This window comes from Schistocerca serialis, chromosome 9 (genome assembly GCF_023864345.2).
Source record: "Schistocerca serialis cubense isolate TAMUIC-IGC-003099 chromosome 9, iqSchSeri2.2, whole genome shotgun sequence".
Classification (NCBI taxonomy): Eukaryota; Metazoa; Arthropoda; class Insecta; order Orthoptera; family Acrididae; genus Schistocerca; species Schistocerca serialis.
The window spans coordinates 498,647,994-498,670,661 of NC_064646.1; the positions used below are offsets into that span (position 1 = coordinate 498,647,994).

General features: G+C 42.0%; 1 protein-coding gene across 1 annotated transcript; it reads left to right on the forward strand.

Annotated features, from left to right (window-relative positions):
- Positions 1-6,694: 6,694 nt before the first annotated feature.
- LOC126419342 (speckle-type POZ protein-like) lies at positions 6,695-21,842 on the forward strand. The gene is made up of 3 exons (XM_050086527.1): positions 6,695-6,820; positions 11,911-12,487; positions 21,698-21,842. Exons 2-3 carry the CDS (start codon positions 11,922-11,924, stop codon positions 21,840-21,842), a joined length of 711 nt encoding a protein of 236 aa, XP_049942484.1. The 5' UTR covers positions 6,695-6,820; positions 11,911-11,921.
- The last annotated feature ends 826 nt before the right edge of the window (positions 21,843-22,668 follow it).

A 22,668-nucleotide genomic window follows, 5' to 3' on the forward strand; every position in this document is an offset into this window, starting at 1 on the left:
TCGAAGTCGAAAGAGGGCAGGTTGCCATGTTGGAGTAGAATGCACGTAATGATCATTTCTCAGTGACGAAAGCATTATGGAAAATAGACAGGTTTTTTATTTATATAACAAAATTTGTAAGGTTACCGTCAAAAAATAAAATTGTTTATGTAACAAATTTCAGTGACGCCTAAAGGTTTTCAGTGTCCTACGAAAAAACTTCGTGTTCTTGAGCACACCTTTTCGAAAACTTTTCACCTTTTCACTGTTTGCGTCGTCTTCACTAAATTAGTCAAAAAACAAACTCATCTTGGACTTCATTACGAATACTTCTCAGTATCAGGAACGGCTTATATACCGCAAACTGCCCAACACTCAATCTAACTGAGAAGCACATGGAAGACTGAATTTAATGGCTGACTATAAAGAATGTTCCGACTAAAAAATCACTGGTTCCGACCTTTGCGAGGTGGAGCCCCGTGACACACCTAGTTCGTAACTGTACGTCATATCCTGCGTTTCTGTGCTTATAAAGGAATTTATATATATGTTAAAGTTTAGCAATTTCTGCCACTTGGTATTTTGAATTTTATCTGTCGAACATTTCACGGAAAAAAATTAAAGTTGTACGGCACGTTACCGGAAGGAACCCATTTCTTCGTGAAACACCTGTGCTGTTAAATGAGAAATGATAATTCATTATTGTGTGTTTTGGTGTGCTGATTCTTAATGTAATATTGGAATTGCTCTTTTGGGCTGCAATTTTTTGTAACTCTTTTAGTATGCTAATTATGAATATGAAGCTAGAATCGCACTGTTGGGCTCCAGTTACAATCATAATGTGTATATAATTTAAGCTACATTATTTATTATTGCACAATATTGTTTGTTTCTGTTACTTGAAGCTAAATTATTTACTATTGCATACTTACATTTGTTTCTGTTATTTGCAGGTAATACTATACTGAAATAATATCTTCCTCTTAGAAAAATATTTAATCAGAGTCGTAAATCAGTGAAATCGTAAACCTTCTACTTTGTTGACAAATCTAATTTAAGACTTCGTAATTTTTTTTATTGCTTCTTGATTCTGTATATCGTGTTTGTATACTAACAACGTCCTGTATGTTTGTTAACCACCCTAACACTTTTCGTTATATCGCTGGAGAGTTAACTTTCAAATCTCAAACGAGAAATATAACTCCACTGATTAGAAAAACATGCCAATTTTATTTTGGCAGTAAAATGGATCAGGGTACATCCTGGGTCCCTTGAATATGTTGTGGTTCATGTGTGAATCTGTTAAGTGTGTGACTGAAAGTCGGACCTCACCACATGCGATTTGTCGTTCCCATAGTTTGGAGAGACCACAGAACCATATAACAGATAGCTAATTCTGCATTACACAGATCTCTGGAGTAACATCGAAGACTAGGTGCATTGTCGAGTATTCTGGCCTTGCTTCAACTAAAAGACCTGTGCCTCACAGTTCAAGCCGGCCAAATCCTCAAAGACCAGAAACATGGAATATAGACACTGATGAGACCAATTTTCCAAAGTAAGGTACATTCTGATTGTGAAAAACAGGATCCATTGTTTTCCTACAGAAATATGTCATCTGAACCTCATATGATTACGCAGTCTGAATTAAACGATTTGGTTCATGATGCTGACTTATCAAAAAAAAAAAAAAACCGCGAGTGTGGTTTAAAGGATGAAAGGATAGAATGTTCTAGATAAAAAAAAAGCAAGAATATGTTTTTCGTAAATCACAACAACAGTTTGAATATCTTTCCTTCAAGAAAGCTAACTTGATGTACTGTAACAACGTGGTGAGTTTATTTGAAGTCATTGGAAATCCGCACAATCTCAATGAATGGCAGATTTTCATTGATACTTCTAAGATTTGTTTCAAAGAAGTCGTTCTGCCCGTTGGCAACCGTTGTCCTTCGATCCCTCTTAGATATGCTGCATATCTGAAGAAATCATACGACAGCATGAAGCTTGTGCTGGACAGAATAAAATATGATACCTATGAATGGCATACAAGTGGCGACCTGAAGGCGATAGTCCTGCTTCTTGGGTTACAACCGGGATGTACGAAGTTCTGTCGTTTCTTTTGTGATTGGGACAGCAGGGACAGAAAGAAACCACTACCTTCGGGAACAATGGTACAATGGCCATAGAGAAACTCCAAATGCAGGGACGAAAATTGCAGTTGATCAACCATTTGTGTAATCAGAGAACATTTATCCTCCACCAGTACACATCAAGCTGGGCTTGATCAAGAATTTTGTCAAAGGTTTTGAGTTCCTCAAAACTTAATTCCCTAGGATCGGTGACGCCAAGATCAAAGGGGACATTATTATTGGTCCACAAATGAGGGAAATAATGAATGATGCTGCATTCGAAGAAAGTGTGAAAGAAGCTGAGGCAGCTGCAAGGAGATCCTTCCAAAGCACTGTAAAAACACTTCCTGGGAAACCATAATGCTTATAACCATGCAGAAGTCGTTAGTCAGATTATTGAGAGTTATGGGAAACTTGGTTCTTATTTCTCTAACACTCTTTTTCTTGGACTCACGTTTAGAATTCTTCCCTCCAACCTTGGCGTGTAAGTAATAAACTTGGTTCACAGAAATGTGCCGGCAGGTTCGGCCGTGCGGTTCTAAGCGCGTCAGTTTGGAACCGCGTGACCGCTACGGTCGCAGGTTCGAATCCTGCCTCGGGCATGGATGTGTGTGATGTCCTTAGGTTAGTTAGGTTTAAGTAGTTCTAAGTTCTAGGGGACTGATGACCTCAGTAGTTAAGTCCCATAGTGCTCAGAGCCATTTGAACCACAGAAATGTAAATTCTAGGCACTATACAGAAAAATGTAGCTATTCTCGGCTCTAAACAAATATAAAATATCATAGAATTTAAATGTTTGTGTTTGAAAAAAAATTATGTCCGTGAGGAAAAAACTGTGAAAAGATTTGAAATTAGCAGACAAAACAACATATAAATCACCTTGCAGTTTCCACTGAACACAGAAAACGTTTAATTTTGTTGCTCAGTGCTACAAAAGCACCGAGTATGTTAAAAACAGTTACATTATTTACAGAAAAATGTGTCTCATGTCTTTTCGGTTTGATACCAGTCATTTGGTCACGTGAAGGGAATTCATCTCCGCGTCAGGAACGGAGCAACACCAGTCGTAGAGAGGACGCCCCCAACTGGCTGACTGATGTGTTCACGGTGAGAGGCTGCTGAACTGTGCAGTCTCGCTGCAGCCAGTTTCAAAAGGTCACTGAAAGAATTCTGAGATTTCGCATTTCTGACAACAAGACATGTCTTAGGGCTAAGATAGACGGATAGCTTCTTACACAATATTAAAAAATTTAAATTTCAAAAAGATAAAAATTTTCATTGTCTATACAAAAAGTAAAACACATTTTATGCAAGCTGCGCTCATTCTGCTCTCACGTTTGGTGGGATTTATCTACAAACGGCGCAACTGGCAATCAGCGCTCCGAGATAAGCTGATACACCAACACCTGTTGTCGGAATTCCCCACGCGGTGAAGTAGCATATGACTTTCCTCTCTGCGTGTATCAGGATCAGTCAAGGCTGAACTGACGAGAGTGGACGCCGTCTCGCACAGTCTGATGGACCGAGTAGCTGGAGGGTCAGAAGTTAAGGCCGAGACCCGCGGAATTCTGAATTCAAAGGAAAAGAAATTCGTCGACGGAAAGAAATCCCTGCCTGACACTCTGACTCCATTCTCGACAAATCACTCGAATGAAATACCATCCCCTACCATCACTCAAGATACGTCGCAAGTAGCAGACACAGATTAACAGATAAAGTAGATATTCTCATGGTACGAAAAATTATTGGGTACTGTGTGTACCTCACTGTGGAGCGGCTGTTACGAGAAAGTCATACTATCTGCCTTCTCAGACGTGTGCATAGCCAAGATCATTTCCGAAATTATGAACCAATTATAGCATACTGACAGAGAAAAATCGATAGAAACGAAAATCGTTTCATAAGCTCCGTAGGACTCTAGAACGGAACACTAATATTCTGAGGACGCTAAACGGTTTATAAGAGAGGGTAAATTGCATTTTGAGACCAAGTCACGGTGTACAGGAACGAGTAACGTTGTTATGACTTCAAGCAGATGCAGAATAACTTTGCTCTTTACTTTTCTCTTGGTTTCGTCTATGTATATATGTAGCAAGGCAATCATAATAGCTAGCGGCGCGGAGTGGCCGCGTGTTTGAGGCGCCATGTCACGGAATGCGCGTCCCCTCCCGCCGGAGGTTCGAGTCCTCCCTCGGGCATGGGTGTGTGGTTGTCCTTAGCGTAAGTTACTTTAAGTAGCGTCTAAGTCTAGGGACCGATGACCTCAGAAGTTTGGTCCCTTAGGAGTTAACGCACACAATCATAATATCTACTACTAAGAGAAAAATCTCGTGTTATCCGGATGCTAAATTTCAGGAGCAGTTGGTGTTTGCATGAGAAGGTATAGTATATTTGAAGATACTCTAATTGTAAAAATAGTATGAATCGCTATGAAAGTGACACGAAGTTAAAAGCTTAGGAGGAGAGTAAGTTGGGGAAAGTAGTAAAGGAATTACGTTTCTTGGAAGGGTCTGCAAAAATGTATAGCATCTATTTGTGACGTTACACACGGCACTGCAGTAAGCCCTGTTCTGGAGGCCTATTCTAGTATTTGGGGTGCACAGCAGCCGCTGAAGGGGTTCAGAGGCCCACAGTTGGGATCCTAACATGTAGCTGCAGCTCATTCAAAACTGTATCACAAATCACTGATGAATTTAGGCAGGCGAGATATGGAAGGAACAAGATGTTGTTCTTGTAATACAATGTCATTTATTTCATTAAGCCACTACACATTGTAGGCTTTGCAATGACTCTACTGTCTTCAGTATGTGCCTCTCACAGGATCATCACAATAAGTGTACTATTCTGCACAGAAAATCTTCTCTTCCTCGACATGAATTCAGTACGACAAGAACCTTGACATGAATATTCATCCACTATGCATCAGCCTGTTTCCATTGAAAAATATTTGCCTTTCAGCAACATCTACTGTTCGCAAGCCACAGGCTGTTACGAGTTTTTGTAAGTCGGTTTTGTGTTGCAGCATCGTGCAGTGAATGTCAGTAAAGCTTGTACTGACCACTGTGCAACGCATGGACGGGCAGCAGGAACACACAACTCCCACTCAGTCCACCTTGAGGCAGGACAGTGAGCTGGTATCGCCCCCTTCCCCCGCCTCCCAAAATGGTTGCCTCCTGGTATGCTGCATCGCCTGCAGTGTTGGCCGTGTCTACGGGGCTCCAGTCACTGGCAGTCGTGATCTGTGACTGCGGCGAGCAGTTGTGGCCACCATTACTGCCCCATCCACAGTTGCAGGTCTGACACAGGATCCCACGACTGTCATGCGAATACGGAAGCAGTAGGTTCATGATGTGCGTACTCAATGTAGTTCAGGACCTGAGTAGCCTCAACCCGTTAGCGTCCGTGAGAGGAGTCATTGTTCGCTTGACAATGAAGTATTGTACATCCATCTCTCGTATGGTGAGTCGAGAAATCACTTTGATAACAGCAAGGCAAGTACCCACACGGACAACAAGAAGACGTCTGCAGCGCTGTCATTACGCCGACCGTTGTTTCAGCTTTCATTGACAAAACAATAGAGACAGGCACAATGACAATCGTACACCAACAACAGCACAGCCCATAACTGTAGCGCCATGTTATCGCATTGGAAGAGTCACTATTATTCGAAGAGAAACACAATGGATGTGTGTTTATGCCAAGGAGAATAGATATTGCCAGACTGTAGTTTTCATTATGCTTTGCAGGATGACTGCGCGATGATTTTAAGGACATTCGGAGGTGATGGGGAAGAGAAAATACATCACTCTGAGATGAAGGACCCCGGTTCGGATATGAACAGGCCGGCAGCGGTAAGCGAAAATGTTGCTGACTCCCCTATCAGTGGAATACACGTTCCAGATCTTTCGGTGCTAAGGTAGGAGAGCAAGAAACTTTCAAACTTGATTCTAAAGACCAAAACAACAAAAACGTCTAGTAAACATTGGCTCTAGAATGCATACCTTCATAGCTACGAGCACTTGATCATCTTCAATAATGTGAGACACATCGCGTGTACTGAATATGTTCTTAAAGTATGCATTTCACTTCCAATATACAGCGGACGTTTTTCATGTTTTACTCTGTACTAACTCCTCCAAAATTATGGAAAGAAAGACCTTGCAGCAGGAAATATGTGTTTTTAAGTATGGAAGATGAACAAGGGCACTTCTCAGTTTATCAGTTCTCACATATGACTATGCACTCGAGCCAAAAAGAACTGAACAAGAACATACGAAACAGAGCCACGCTCATTCTGCAGCAGTTACAGAACGGAAAGAAATTAAAAGTTTGATGTTGTTCAAACTGATATTGAGACAATGTTTTCCGGCATACAGCATCGAGTTTTAACTAGCATCACAATACGCTCCGATATTTTGACTTCAGAGGAATCAGATGTCTACGTGGGACTAGATGGACTGATTGTATAAGTCTACTAAAGTGGAGGTTGTCGCACCTGGTGACAGACGCTCGAGATAAAACACGCTCTGATATCGCCACATCGTTACAGTAATGCGAGGCTCGGTGACGTCACGCGGCCTTCTGCTGGCGTGTAAGGAAGTGCGGGCTGTGTCGCTGAGCTCACTGCTACTCCAGCAACGGTCGGGACGCTCCGTGTGTTGGCCGCGGCGACGAGCATCACTTGCCTGGAGACATCCCTCCCTCACTCTACGGTGAGTCCTGTTCACCCTTACGGTTTCTTCATATACTGAGTGCCGCATTGTCGGTAATTCCTCTTCCAACTTTGCAAAATAAGACTAAACTGAACCCAGTTATCAAATGAACACAGTCCAACGCTAATTACAGCCAATGGCTGCCACGTGACTTGTATCTGTTCGGCATCCATGGTGTTACGTTTTTCCGCGGGCTGGGGTTCGGTTTTCCTTCTTATTGTGATCACATTCTCATAGTTCAATGCACGTATCTCTTTAGGCTTCTTGTCTGCTCCATGTTTCTTCACTCTGTCGTAGCAGGTAGTATCTAGGTGGTGCAAAGCAACGTTAATGAAATTACCATCCATCCCATACCCACTAGGCAATCGCAGCAAAACACTAGCTAAAAATCATTTTCTAAAAGTTCGTTATAAATAGCGGGCGTCCGGGTTCTACCTTCATGTAGCAAAATGGTTAAAGTTCTGTTGACTGTTCATTGCCACTAACACTCATCAAATAGCTATCAAGTCCGTATTAACATCCGCACTCATATTGTCTCTATCTATCACATCTTTACAACTGTAAGCTTGGCTAGTCACACGGCAGCAGCCAGAATTTTGCAAGTCATATGAGCTTGTTGCATTGCTGTTTTGCTGAGGATATTAATGCCTCTATGGTACACGACTACTGGGTGTTATGCTTGATATATTTACTGATGTATGTTTACGATTGATCTCTTTTCACTGGTTGGTAATTTATTCTGATTGTTGGCTTTTAGAGTCTTGATAAGATTCAGTATTATATAAACATTTTAGTGTGCTGCTATTGTTAGTTTGTTTCCTATGCATCGATTACTTAGTCTTGCAAGAACTTCCCAACTAATTTCCTCTAATTCATCTCATGCATTGACAGATCCTATGCGAGTACCTAGTAGCTCATCTGCAAAGGAGATTCAGCCTCTAGTATTTTTTATGCTCTGAAGCTGGTTCGTTAATGACAACAAACAGAAACCTGTGGGCAGCTTTTGGTGACGTTCATCACAATTTACTTTCGAGGTATTCCAGTTTCACTAGCCTGTCGATGGAGTAACCTCTTAGGATGTTATAGACACTATTGGGATTTAATATTCTTTTTTGTGGAATCTAAAATTTAAAAACCTCTCTCATACCGGCCTGATTTAGCTTCACTGATCAGGATAGTAAAAACATGCGTATATTAAGGGAATTTTCATTCACAAAGCAGGCTTTAACGAAATCGTCGAAATGAATGGAATTGATTTGAAATTTCGTTAAAGAAGAATAATAAATTTTATCTTTTGCTTTTAAGTTAATTTTCTTTCGTGCGAACTTTGTTGTAGAACCACTCTCTTATTTTCGTGTGGTAATAAAAATTTTTACCTTCTTAAGAATTACGTACATTTAAAGAAAAAATAATATTTACGTGAACTCATATGAACTGGTTAAGAATATTAGGTTGAGAATTGAGTCCTTTAAATCATTCGGCCTTGGCATACACTTTCCAGATGCAGTGGGTTTTTTGTTAAATATTTTTACTGAATTTTATCCCGGCACTAGCCATAGAACACAAGATTACCTCTATTAGCAGAAAATGTTTTAATTATTGCCAAGCCGACATTTATCACTGATCAAACCTACTTCATTACACATTTAAGATATTTTGAAAGAACCAAACTGTTTAAATTTCAATGTTAACTAACATTAGCTATCCGCCTACGAATGCACAAACGTATAATTAATTCAAATTTTATCAGCCACAGGATCACTGAAAAAGAAGAACAATTTCTTAATTCACTATTGATTTTTATGCTTCTGTTCCCGATTTACGGGTTTGATAATTTTTTAAATGTGCCGCCTATTGTTGGTCGCGGCACAACCCAGCAACACCGCTAAAAAATGCTGAAAAATTCTTAAAGAAATTTTATAGATGACGTGGGCAAGCTAATTTACATAAATAATTCACACTTTTGATAAACTCTAATATATTTAGATCAAACAACAATACAACTCACATTAATTCGTAACGCATCGTCTAATGGCGGCTAAGACCAGACAGAGACAAAAGAAGTCTACCCATTCGTAAAAAACTCTTTCACAGTGTCCTACCGCAATGACTTCTGAACAGAGAAGACCAAAGAATACATAATGCATTGTGCTTAAATAGTATTGCTGACTATTAACATTTCTTTGCAAATTGACGATATTATTCTCTTCTGACAACATTTTATATATCTCTCTGCTATCGCAAATACTGACACATTTTACAATCACATAATAAATACAGAAAAATTCCTATCCTAAATACAGAGAAATATTACAACAAAAAATATAAGGAGAATAACAAATGTCTTTTACACCACATTCAGTAATATTTTTGTTCAATAATTACGATATATACAACTTGCCCAGAGCGGCGTATATGGTACAAATAAACTCTTGTTCTTTAATAATGTGAGTTTGCCAGGGAACGTTACAAGGCTTATCACATTCACACAGTTCAGTACTGTTCTATCCTGATTAAATTGAGCTTAACTTAAATTCCATAAGGCAGTGAAGCAATTTCGAAGTCTCGGTGCGACGAAAATTGTCAGTCGATCTCCTGGAAACATTTGTAATAATTATTAACTTTCGGTGATCACATGGGGAAGACCGGAGATCTGCTGGTAAGACCGTGTTAGCCTATTTATTTGAAATAACTGGATATTTTGAGCATACAAAACGGCAGGTTCGTCCAGTGTAAATCAGACGTTCCCCACTGATCCCGTGCAACACAGCGTAGTAAGCAGACACTGTCAATAATAATCAGTTAAATAATACGCGAACACACTTGCTTTAGTTTAGTTCATGTATTAAATTCGTTCTCATACAGAATCTCATCAAGATGGCTACTAGCCCAATCATACATACATATACATCCTCCTTCTTTCACGACTAATCGGCAAGAAGTTCCTTCATTCTTTTCATAAGAGAAAACGTAGATAGCAGAGCAGCTATTCCATGGAGTAAATGGGCGCTCCAAGGAATAATTGGGCTTGTAACTACTTTGCATTGATAATCGGTAAGATAAGAAGAGGTATTTCGAGATATGTACTGAGTTATATAATTTAAAAAATTTCTGAAAATATCGCGGAGAGACCGCTGCAAGAGACATTACAGGGACAACACATCTGCGTCATTCTTTGAACTGCGTAGGCAATCATAAATTATCGATATCGCCAGCTTTATCAGTCATTATGACTATAACCTACTTGTCTGAGGTATTCTCAATATGCCTTGCGTGATTTATAGCACCCTCAGTGTATTTCCCTTTCGCGACACCATAATACAGGAGTTCATGCCTCTCATGACGCTAAGATGGCTCAGATGAACGCACGGGGCGTTTCCTTGTACTTTCACTGGGCATTTACCAAACGAATTGTGCTGTAAAACTTATACCTCACAATACCAAGGTGGGCAGGGATTAGGGTACGTTATGCCCGTCTATATTGTAATCTAGTCAGTTTATTTATATTTTAAAATATCGAAAAAGTATGTGTTGTTGTTAATGAATTCTATCATATTTAATATATCTTTTAAATATTTCAGTTCAGTTAACGTAAAAGTTTAAGTAACAGTAGTAGATTTCACTCTCTTCAGTGAAACTCGTAGTCAGTATATCCAAGTTATGGGCCATACTTACTCATCAGTACCTCTTGAAAAATTACGTTTAGAGTAAAATACAACAACACTGAAAGAAATGTGCATTTCTTATATTGCTTGTGTTGGTTATGACGTCAGTAGTATACATTTTCGAAGGTACTTTGATATTGATAACAATCTCTTAAACGGTATTTTCACCTTTTGGACCCTAATTACACATAATTACCTCTTCAAAAGCGTGTAGTTACCATAATTTTAATTTTTTAGCAACGGCACGAAGTACCACCTTCCCCCACCCACTACCTCCTCTGCTCCCCACCCCCCCTTGGTAATGGAAGTTAACTAAAATTACTCGATATTGTTAGGGCGGAGTTGTTTTGGATCTTTGTGTTCTCCGTAAATTTACTTGAGACATTGCAGATCATGTTTGCTCATACTTGCAAAGGAAATTGTGGAATGACGCTGTTATATACGGTAAAGTCTGGTCCACTAGCTGATGCAACACTTGCGCTGTAACTATATCAAGCTCTATTGCTTCTTTCTTTTTTTGAATTTTATTACTGCCCAGGCCTATGTGCTTCTGGCCAAATCGAATCAGAACATCATTATTCACATGCTGCTGGAGTAGTTCAGAGCGAAGATACTGTCATGTCTTCCGGCAACAGGGTCCTAATGTCTTCTGGTCCATCGTCGTCATACCTCTAGATCATCTCAAGGACGATATAACAGTAGGTATCGAATCGTGTTTGTTGAAAGTTTGTATGTGAAACAGTAGATGTCTGCTACCATTTGGTTCTTCAAATATAGCTCGCATTTTTCTGCTCTTGTTAGGTGTAACAGTTCTTTATATTGTCATTTGACTGTTCGATAGAAACTCAGCCTTGTCATTCTGTTTCCCCTGAGGTTCTATGGTAGTGCCTTATCACCTGCTGTGCTGTCTATGGGGTGAAACATCAGGGAATTTTAAAAACCTTTGGCTACCTGATAAATATAGGGATCGCCTTAATGTGCGCCGTCTGCAACATTTATATAAACTTGTTGCCTGTGGCGTGAACATCAGTACCGATTTTATGCAGTGGCTGTACATTGAATGCTCCGTTTAAATTTTCACAATTCGCTTTACGTAAATTGTATACTCGCTTGGGCTGTTTATTAGCATCTGAGACACTAACTGCATCTCTTATTCTAAACTAATTGAGATTATGGCCGGACCTTCCACACTCCACTGCTGTCTCTGCATTTTTAGTTTGCAAGGCTGATATTTATATTTGGTTCTCCATATGGACGATTTTCGAAAGGCAGAGGGTTGAGAGGCATGTTCAAGACATGAAGGCCGAGTGTGCAGAGGTCAAAACATTTACCAACTTTCGGTCGACACTGTTCTGCCTGTGGCTCGTACAAGTATAGAGTGTACCGTGCGAGGAGAAATGGCTGCTGAGTATCGCCGTGTTCCAGAGTCATCCACAATGGAACCCACCCAGGAGGTTATGGAGACCACAGCCGTGGACCTGGGCGCCCTTCTGGACGCAGGGGACGGCGCAGTCGTCACACTGGTGGCGGGCGGCACCCGTCTCGTGGCGCACAGGGCCGTGTTGGCCGATAGAAGTCCCGTGTTTGGCGGCATGTTTCGCCACGACACACTGGAAGCCAACACCGGCGAGGTCGCAGTCCCGGACGTGGAGGGCCCGGTGCTCCGCCAGCTGGTCGCCTACCTCTACACCCTCCAGGCCCCTCAGCTGCCCAGCCTGGCCCCCCAGATGCTGGCAGCCGCTGATAAATACGGCTTGTCGGCCCTGAAGGCTCGGTGCGAGCAGCACGTGGCCGCTCAGCTGTCCGTCGAGACTGCGGCGGCCGCAGCTGTTCTGGCGATCAGGCACTCCTGCACCAGCCTCAGGCAGGCCGCCGTTAACTTCATCAAGGCCAACGCCTTTCAGGTCATGACCACACAGGGCTGGGCTGACGCAGTGCGCACTCAGCCTGAAGACATCGTTACACTGGGTCAGCTGCTCGCAGATCCTCCAGCAGAAACAAGGTAAGCATCTAACGAGACACTTATCTGTGTTGCACATTTCTGTGTGTTCTTGTATTTCCGAGCTAACAATTATACTTAGTGTAAGAGTATTTTAGAGCATAGACACACCTTACAGGAAAAAATCACAACACCAAAAACTAATTAATGTAGAGCAATGAAATTTTGGGAACACATTTGTCTAGTTAACATACGTAACTGATTAAGATGACAGGTTAATGTAAGCGCCAGATTTTCCATTGCAAATGTGACATGCTGGCTAGTTAATAAGCAGTGTAAGCACCAAAATGTTGAATGCAAGCATGCTAACGTTAATGCATTGTGTTGTGCAATTACCAGATGTCAATTTGTGTGATGGAGTACGTTGCCTGGTGCACTTGGTCGTCCATACGGGGACAGATAGTGCTGTTTGTGGATGACACAGGAGTTGTCATCCAATGATGACCCGTAAGTGCCCAATTGGAGGTGGATACGGCCATTGAGACTTATCAAGGCAACATGTCTACATTCTGTAGAGCATACTGTATTACATCGGCTGTTACTGGCCGCGCGTTATCCTGTTGGAAAACACCTCCTGGAACGCTGTTCATGAATAGCAGCACAACAGGTCGAAGCACCAGACTGACGCGCATTTGCAGTCAGGGTGCATGGGATAATGATGAGAGTCCTCCTGCTCTCATAGCAAATTGCATCCATGATCATAACTCCGGTTGTAGGTCCAATGCGCCTAGCATGCAGACAGGTTGGTTTCAGGCCCTCAATTGACCTCCTAACCAACTTCCGGCCACCACAGGCACCGAGGCAGAACCAGCTTCCATCCAAAAACGCCACAGACTTCCACCCTGCTCTCTAATGAGCTCTTGCTTCACCCCACTGATATCGCAAATGATGGTGGTTTGGAGTCAGTGGAATGCATGCTACAAGGCGTCTGGCTCAGAGCTGTCCTTGATATAAACGATATCTAACTTTTCGTTACGTGCCAACTGCTGCTCAAGTTGTTTGTTGTAGATGCAGTTCTATAATGGCATCTTTGTCCCAGTCACCTCGCTCCATCCAATCTCGAAGGTAACTAACGCTCACGGTCACTAGAGCACGTATTTAAAGCAAACCTGGTTTTCATCCTAATAGTGGCGCTACTAGCACCACTGGAATTGGACTGGGCCGACATCTGAATAGTCATAATATTTCAGATGTAGAAACACGCCTACCAGCTTTCGTTTATGTCGCACAACTCCTTCAGCGTAGGTGATCAGTAATGTCCATTTTATTTTCCTAAACTTCATATATTAGCTTCATTTAATACTATAACTGATCTGCGTTTACTAACAGGTATGCTAGCTAATGAAAATCAAGGAAAAGACAAATTTGTCATAGCTTTATAAATTGCTTTGACCTGATCTGCAATCATCAGTTCTATTAAATTCAATGTATGGAACAACCAGGCATTTAGATTCCGGCACCAAGGCTCTAAATAAAATGTACACTGACTGTGGACAGAACAGGAACCGATGTAGTGGTGGATACAACTATGTGCTGCTCAAGACACAAGCAGACACTGATGTTTACAGTTTGCAACCAGGCCATGAAAGTGTGCAGGTCTTTTTCTGTGTCCTGCACAGGGTCACTGTTACCCTGTTGATGCAAAAAAGAGTCTTTATTTTTGTTGTCTGGTTCTGCTGCTGCCAACAAGGGGGTACATATAGATAGTGTTATGCTACATATAGGGAAGCTGAAGATAAGGAACAAGTCTGTCACCCAATACTAGCACTCTGTACTCTGTAGCAGGCTGTGGCATGCCTCAAGTAGACCAGCAACGTTGTTATCACTTCTGATGTTACCACACAGTAAGTGTTAACCTTTGGCATAGATGTAGTAAAGCAAATGGTAAGAGTAACCACTGCTCCCACATCAGTACTACAGATTTGCATGTTGTTTGTCTCTCAATAGCTTTCTTCCTAGATGTATGTAATACAACCATAGTTTCCGCAACAAAGTTCCCTCACTTTCCCCAGTCGATGCACTTGAGTTAGGTATAAGTTGTAAGAAGTATTCTAGGCCCTAAGAAGTGTGTGGTTCCCATTCAAAGCACGAAAAGACTACTCCAGTAAAGAAGTTTACATAAGCAGATGTGGTGGAGGGCTTACTCCCTCTATATTCTGGACCCTCCTCACGCTACAAAAAGCCATTCCTAAGACCAAAACAGCAGAATCAGGGCCTTTATTCACGTTTCCTTCCTGTTTCTGTGAAGTTGTTCCTCAGACTACATGCAGTAGCTAAGTACACTCCCGTCTATTACACACACTGGGAGGAGGTTCTAGTCATCAAAATACTGTGGCTGCTTCTTTGGGGAGCAGTCAGTAAATCTCTGCTCGATTGTCCCAGTGTTGCTCGAATTTCTCAATTGTGTTACTAAAGGTCATACAGGGTGGCGCACGAAATGTGTTACCAATTGTTTCAAAAATGGTTCAAATGGCTCTGAGCACTATGTGACTTAACATCTGAGGTCATCAGCCCCTAGAACGTAGAACTACTTAAACCTAACTAAGGACATCACACACATCCATGCCCGAGGCAGGATTCGAACCTGCAGCCGTAGCAGTCGCGGGGTTCCGGACTGAAGCGCCTAGAACCGCACGGCCACTGCGGCCGGCTACCAATTGTTTCTTTCACAATTTACGACGCACATTAGATAAGCCCGCTGGGGTCTCTACAGCAGTACCAACAGAGCTTGGAAAAACAAATGAGTTTCGAAATGACGCGTAATTTACGATACTGCCGCTAGGAGACTAGTAAGCAGCAGTGGCTGACAATGGAAGACTGACGACACAGCAACGATCAGCAATTGTGTTACTTTTTCACGAAACGAAAAGCCTTGCTGTGACTCAGAGGTGTTTCCGACAACAGTTTAACACACGATGGGTCCCTTGCAAGAAGACCATCCACAGGTTGTACGATAAATTTGTACAGGAAGGAACAGTATTGGAAGCGAAGCGACCTCGGCCTAAGCCTGTTTGCTCCCCGCAGAGTATTGAAGCGGTACGAGTTGCTGTACAGAGAAGTCCCAGGAAATCGTGTAGAAAGGCAGCAGTGCAACTGGGAATATCCAGACGCTCCGTTCAACGCATTCTTAAAAGTGACCTCCATGTGTACCCATACAAGATGACCTGTGCACAGGAGCTCACTGAAGAACGCAAGCAGCAGAGACTACCGTTTGCTCCGTGGGCAGAGGATAGGGATGAAACTCTCAACAACGTGTGGTTTTCAGACGAGACGCATTTTCATTTACACGGTGTGGTTAACAAACAAAATGTACGCTTTTGGGCCGCTGAAAACCCACAAGTGCTTCATGAACGACAACATTATGCTCCGAGGATTACAGCGTGGGCAGCAATTTCCAGTCACGGACTTACTGGACCCTTTTTCTTTGAAGAAACAGTGAACAGCGAGTTTTATTTGAGCATGCTTCAGAATAGCTTCATTCCACAGCTTCTCGCTACTGCCTTGCCCTTCAACACGCAGTGGTTCATGCAAGATGGAGTAAGGCCACATACTGCAAACTCTGTTGGAGTTTCTACACTAGCATTTCGACACGTGGATTATTTCAGTCAGGCTTCCAGGTCTCTTCAATGACAGAATTGGCCCCCCATGTGACTTTTTTCTTTGCGGGCACCTAAAGGAAAAAATTTTCCCGAAACGTCCACGTGATTTAATGGAGCTCAGAAGACTTATTCTTCAAGCTTGCAGTGAAATTACGGAAGAGATGTGCTGTAGGGTAATCACTAACTTCAGTGTTCGTTTGAAGGATGTTAGGAAACGAAATGTTGGACATTTTAACGATGTGCTGAGTTAGAACAAATCTCCATGGACGGCTCTTCATTATAGTATATGTTCCTTTCAGATTGTATTGACAATAAAGTTTGTATTCAAAAACAAAATGGTAACACATTTCGTGCACCACCCTGTATGATGGATTCTTCTGTGTTTCCTGCGACTATAATCTTCCCTATGTAATCTGTTGTTCTTACTGATCTATCTCCAAACAAATTCAACAGTGAAGAAATGTTCAGATCCAGATATTATTTGTTATATACCGTCTAATATTACATATACCTGAGCCATGCGTAGCTCGTCTTCGTGCCATCTCTCATTTAACATCCTGGTTTTGCCGTACTGCCACCTTGTTATGTTAGTTGCAGTTACTTGTGTCACTGAGTTGCTGCTTTGCCTGCCCGTCAGCGGCAGCAGCAGCGCTTATCGATATAAACCCTGGCATATTATGTTTGCTGACTGCCATTAGTTCCCGATTGTCGTGTGTTCGGAGTTAGTTCACATCTGCCAGTGAGTTGGGTGAGGCTAGCAGTGTAGTTCGGACCTGGCAGTGTTGGAGTTTGCACACGGCACAAGTTCAGTCGGGGCACGGCAGCAGTGAGGTCCAGACCCCCATGACTTGCCCGACGGTTGCCGACACACATGATTGTAGTGGGGGTGACTTTGGTTGGTTGTCGGTATATCGTCTTGCTAGACAACGCCTATTTGGCCAGTGATCGCTTGTGGGTTGGCTTTCTGTACTGACTCGTGATTCGTCCTTGTTATTGTGCAGTCACTACCGTTAGCGTTGCCTTGTTCTTCGTGCAAGTGCTCGTGAAACTGTGTGTAGTTTGTGTGATTTTGACGGACAAGTTATTTTAATGTTGTCGGCATACTGGCTCTGAGAGGAGTCGGTCGTTTGGGACGGAGCAGCGAGGAATTCTCAGCGGGCTGTAGTTTGGCCGGGGCCCGCTGGCGGTCTCTACGCGGTGTCGGAGAGTGTGGCGCTGTTCCCATTGCTACGAGGTCCGTGGCTCTCCGACCCTGGACACGAAGGTTGAGTTTTGATTTAACCTACCAGCAATTCAAGACTGTTCACGTTGTGTCGCTTGGAGTTCGTTGTCGGTTTCCTGTGAGCAACAACGTGGTTTTCATGTTGGAAACTTCTAGCCACCCTCCGGTGGAGTTTCACTGTATTTGGTTATCTCAGTTGAAGTGCACCAGTGGAATCTTCTGCCTTGTGGCCGTTAACGTTCTGCCCTGGGCGTTGACGTAATAGTTTCTTCATCGTCTTGTTGCTGTCCAGCATGGTGTGTAGTTTGACAGCTCCGTGTATATATAATTGTTTGTGGGCGCTAGTACCTTCTACATAGTTCCGTTGCACTCCGTATTGTGCCCTGGTCGGATGAAATGGAAGTTATCTTGTCGCTGGGTCCTGTTACTGTCAGTCAGGTGGGTTGTCGTCGGATGGTGAATGGTTGGCCCCACTGGCTGTCTCACCTAAGCAAGCGTTAGCGTTTGCATTACAGGCCGATTATATAATATCTGGGTTCCCTCGAGGAGACTACCTTTTTATTTAAATTTGTTCTTGTTACTTATATGGCTTCTAGCCGGTTTTGTGTTTTAAATAACAGTTGTTTTACTCTTAAGGCCTTAAGCCTGGTTTAAAGTACTGTTTGACGTAAGCCCTTTGACATTTTAAAAAATTTCAGAATTTTTAAGTCTTCAGCTTTCAGCCGATTTGAATTAACTAGTTTACTTCAACTGATTGAATTTTTAGGCCTACAGCTGGCTTGAATTTCAGTTGTTTGTTCTTAAGGCCTTCAGCCCAAATTAAAGAACTGTTTCGTGTAAGGAATTTGGGTTGTTTTATGTTTTGGAGTTTTAAGTGTTTGTCCTTCAGCCGATTTAAATTTAACTTGTTCACTTGAGCCTGACTAAAGAACTGTTTTAAGATAAGACTTGCCTTTTAAATTTCTGATTATGCTTGTGTTTTAAGTTATTGGCCTTCAGCCATTTTTCAATTAAAGTGGCTTTCAACCGGCAATTAAGTCCCAAAGATTAAAGCTGTGTGTTTAAAAAACTTTTTTGGGCTCTTGTAATGTTTGATGAAATAATAAGTTGTATGTTAGAGTGTAACTGACAGCCTCTTATTTTAGTCCCTTTTCACAGGTTAAACTACCTGTCCTGTCCTGTGGGATTAGCAGGGCATAGCACTCCCTACAAACCTAGGTCCACGTAATTCTCAAAAATTTACTTTTCTTTACTTTCAGATATGTATAATTATTTATGCCATAGTTAATGAGCTGCTTAATAAACTGCTTGTATTTGATATGTTGCCTAAGCAGCTTGACTGGTTTACAAAACTCAACTGAATGAGAAATATCTCAGTCTCAAACTCACCTGTTCAATATAGCCTAACATGAATATAAATTTTAAAAATTATCCTAACACTAACTCATTAGCTTTAAATCTAGTTCTGTTTGTGTTATTCAAAGTAAAGTTTGGAAATAGTCTTGATAACTGAAATAGGATCCATGTTGTACTTCCTAACCAAAACCTTCTTTATTGAATTGGGTCTCATGCACTCCTGCATCTAATTTGTCCACTTGCTTATGATGACATCTATTTCCTACCCAACTTCCTAGTTATAAAATTTGCAATTCTCCAGTGGGCTTCATGATGTGTCAATGGTGAATTAATTTCAGTCTTTTAGATCAAATAATGAAAAATAACGAACGTTAACTCTGCTTCATTCATAGACGAATTATTATAGCTAGTAGTAGTAGTAGTATATTTTTAGGTTGGTTTGTAACTCAAAATATATGTGCCAAGAGTAAGTCATTAATGCTTATTTTCCGCTGGACAGCAGTAGCTCGGGTGTCTCAGTGGCCACAAAACAAGCAATCCATACCTATAGGCATAGTCCATTTAGTGGTGTAGTTACGATAGTGCAAATGTGCAAAAAACAAGTCATAAGGTTTGTGATGTGTTAGTTTAAAGACTGTTAGATTTGAGGCAGAGAAAAACAACCAGTACACTGGTATGTGTACATAGTATGGTACAACACAACATTATATATGTACAGGGCTATTACAAATGATTGAAGCGATTTCATAAATTCACCGTAGCTCCATTCATTGACATATGGTCACGGCACACTACAGATACGTAGAAAAACTCATAAAGTTTTGTTCGGCTGAAGCCGCACTTCAGGTTTCTGCCGTCAGAGCGCTCGAGAGCGCAGTGAGACAATATGGCGACAGGAGCCGAGAAAGCGTATGTCGTGCTTGAAATGCACTCACATCAGTCAGTCATAACAGTGCAACGACACTTCAGGACGAAGTTCAACAAAGATCCACCAAATGCTAACTCCATTCGGCGATGGTATGCGCAGTTTAAAGCTTCTGGATGCCTCTGTAAGGGGAAATCAACGGGTCGGCCTGCAGTGAGCGAAGAAACGCTTGAACGCGTGCGGGCAAGTTTCACGCGTAGCCCGCGGAAAATTGGCTCATGCCAGAACTGGAGACCGACAGCGCCGACTTCATCTTTCAACAGGATGGTGCTCCACCGCACTTCCATCATGATGTTCGGCATTTCTTAAACGGGGGATTGGAAAACCGATGGATCGGTCGTGGTGGAGATCATGATCAGCAATTCATGTCATGGCCTCCACGCTCTCCCGACTTAACCCCATGCGATTTCTTTCTGTGGGATTATGTGAAAAATTCAGTGTTTAAACCTCGTCTACCAAGAAACGTGCCAGAACTGCGAGCTCGCATAAACGATGCTTTCGAACTCATTGATGGGGACATGCTGCGCCGAGTGTGGGAAGAACTTGACTATCGGCTTGATGTCTGCCAAATCACTAAATGGGCACATATCGAACATTTGTGAATGCCTAAAAAAACTTTTTGAGTTTTTGTATATGTGTGCAAAGCATTGTGAAAATATCTCAGATAATAAAGTTATTGTAGAGCTGTGAAATCGCTTCAATCACTTGTAATAACCCTGTATACTCTGCCTGTGTGTGTGGACTCAAGTTTCATTTTGAAACAGGAATCGCCCATTCTTATTGCATATATGGAATCAACGCCAAAAGTATGTCTAGTCAAAAAAAAAACATTGTTTTCCATACATCGTAATAGCCAAATATGAAGTGTTCCAGTCTGTGCAATTAAGAATTGACATATTTCATTCCACATTTCATTGAGGACGTAAATGTAAACTTTAGTGTCTTAAAGGTCAATATTTGTGTTCGAAATTTATTTTAGAGCTGCAAATTTGGCTGTACACCGCAATGTGGTTAGCCGTTTCTATGTCTGACTATAAACTGTGTAGCGTGATCCAGGGACAACGACTAGGATATACTAGTTTTCTGTGTTCCAATCAGGATGCTTCATTTCAGTGAGTCTCCTTGCCTCTCACCACTGGGGTGCTCGATTTTGGTGAGTATCCATGGCATGTGCGCCTGTCATGGACATTTTATCTTAGTACAGTGGTTGTGGTTTGTATTCTGCTGGTAGCCATGTAGTGGTTAGTGCGAGAGTTACGTCAGTTGCATGGAAACACAGACCAAAATGACTCATCTTAATAGCGGGATTCCAGGCTGGCGACTGAAATCAAGCTTTCCCATAGTTTGGTGACTCACCGCAGTCTACCCCACAGGAAATTTAAAACTATATTACCATACAGGTAGCTTTTACCATACAGGTGGCTTATTTGTCAGATATGTCAATGTCTAGCCATATCATTTGTTTTGTACAAGCACATTTGTAACGATGTTCTAACGTGTGAACATTAATATCAATCGTTACAAAACAAAACATAGAATCAAATACATCGATTCTTGAGTGAAAAAGCAGGCGCACTTGATATTTGTTGATTACACGAATGGGAAACAATGGTTTGGTAAATTCTGTGCACTTAATTGACTTGAATTTCCTTCGCAAGTCTGTTCGAAAGCTGCTGCCCGCCATGCTATCATGTGAGCCTCCTACAGCCTGGTCTGTAACACATGAGCTACCAGAAACACTTCATTAAAACAATACCACAATAAGTACATTCAAAAGTTATTCCTGTTGCAATTTTCGTGTGATTCTTGTTGTGTATTCTATTTTCGTATTACTCTAGCAAAACTGAAGTCTTTGTATCTACGTTTCATTTGTACTCTCTTTTGTTGTTTGTTATGGTAAGCTACAGGTCTGAGGAACTCGGGAGAAGCAGTGTGTAAACTGGTTAGATGGAGGGTAAGGTAATCATCTTAGCAGACCTACTATTGTCATTGGCAGTATGTGTTCTGTTGTTTGTGTGAAGACGATCCCCCAGCAGCGATGCATGTAGTATGCTATCCTCTGGCCTCCAAGTGGACAGAGTTTACCACACCCTGCCTGTCTGTCTTTGCAGCACGCCGGCCTCTGCAGACGGCAGTCCACGCCCCGGCAGTGGGCCCCAGGGAGACCGCGGCCGCACCCCTGCCACTGCTGCGCCGCCCACGGCCAGCCGCACTGCTCCTCCACCAGATGACTCTGCCGTCTCTCGCCTGCGGTGAGTTCCACCACTACACACTGCACTCTGCGACTGTGGGGGGGCATCAACCAAGGGTTGGGTACAAGGAAATTGAATAACGCTGTAGTGCATATTTGGTAGCACAGAGGCTATAGTTATCAAGAGAAGTTATTCCTTTTATAAATTCTGGTGGCGAGTAGGCTTGGATGAAAGGGATTCCTTACATCCCTCTCTGGGTTCACAGTATGAGTTGTATTTAGTTTAGGACTCAAGATATCATTCACTGCAGTTATAAGGGAAAGATGTAATAAAACAAAATCTTTTTCCATAGGTACTGAATATATTGATGCATTGGATGCAATTTCATCTTTCGGTGATGGCTCTCTGAGAGTGAATCGTTTAGGAAATAGGTGAGACAGATTTATGCCAATAAATAATTTAGAATGCAATTCTTTGGTGATACTGAAACAGAAATGTTGAAGGAATCGCAAGCAGGAAAAAGCAAACAAAAATGAAATGCAGCAGAATAAGGATATGGAGTGTTTAGATTTTGTATATGTAGGTGTAAGTGACTTTTCGGACACTACTGAGCCCTGAAAACTTAAGCCCTGCTGGGCTTGGAATGCGTGTCTTGCTCTCCTCGACACACGACCACGCCTGGCTCAAACTTCCATTCTCTCTTCTATTGTGTTGGTGAATAATTTCGTACCCTTTGTCCATACGTTAATTAAAAACAACACATAAGAGCATGTTCTCCTTCACTACGTACAACAGTCTGCCAACACTGGAGCAACTTTTCGATCACGTGGATTTGAGTCAAATAACTCGTTGAGCAAAATTCCGAGCGCATGTTCATCCAGCAAACAAGT

Excerpts from the sequence above, each read along its gene's own strand:
- LOC126419342 (XM_050086527.1), top strand. The coding sequence starts at position 11,922 with ATGGAACCCACCCAGGAGGTTATGGAGACCACAGCCGTGGACCTGGGC. Across the intron at positions 12,488-21,697 it reads GATCCTCCAGCAGAAACAAG|CACGCCGGCCTCTGCAGACG; the intron begins GTAAGCATCTAA and ends CTGTCTTTGCAG.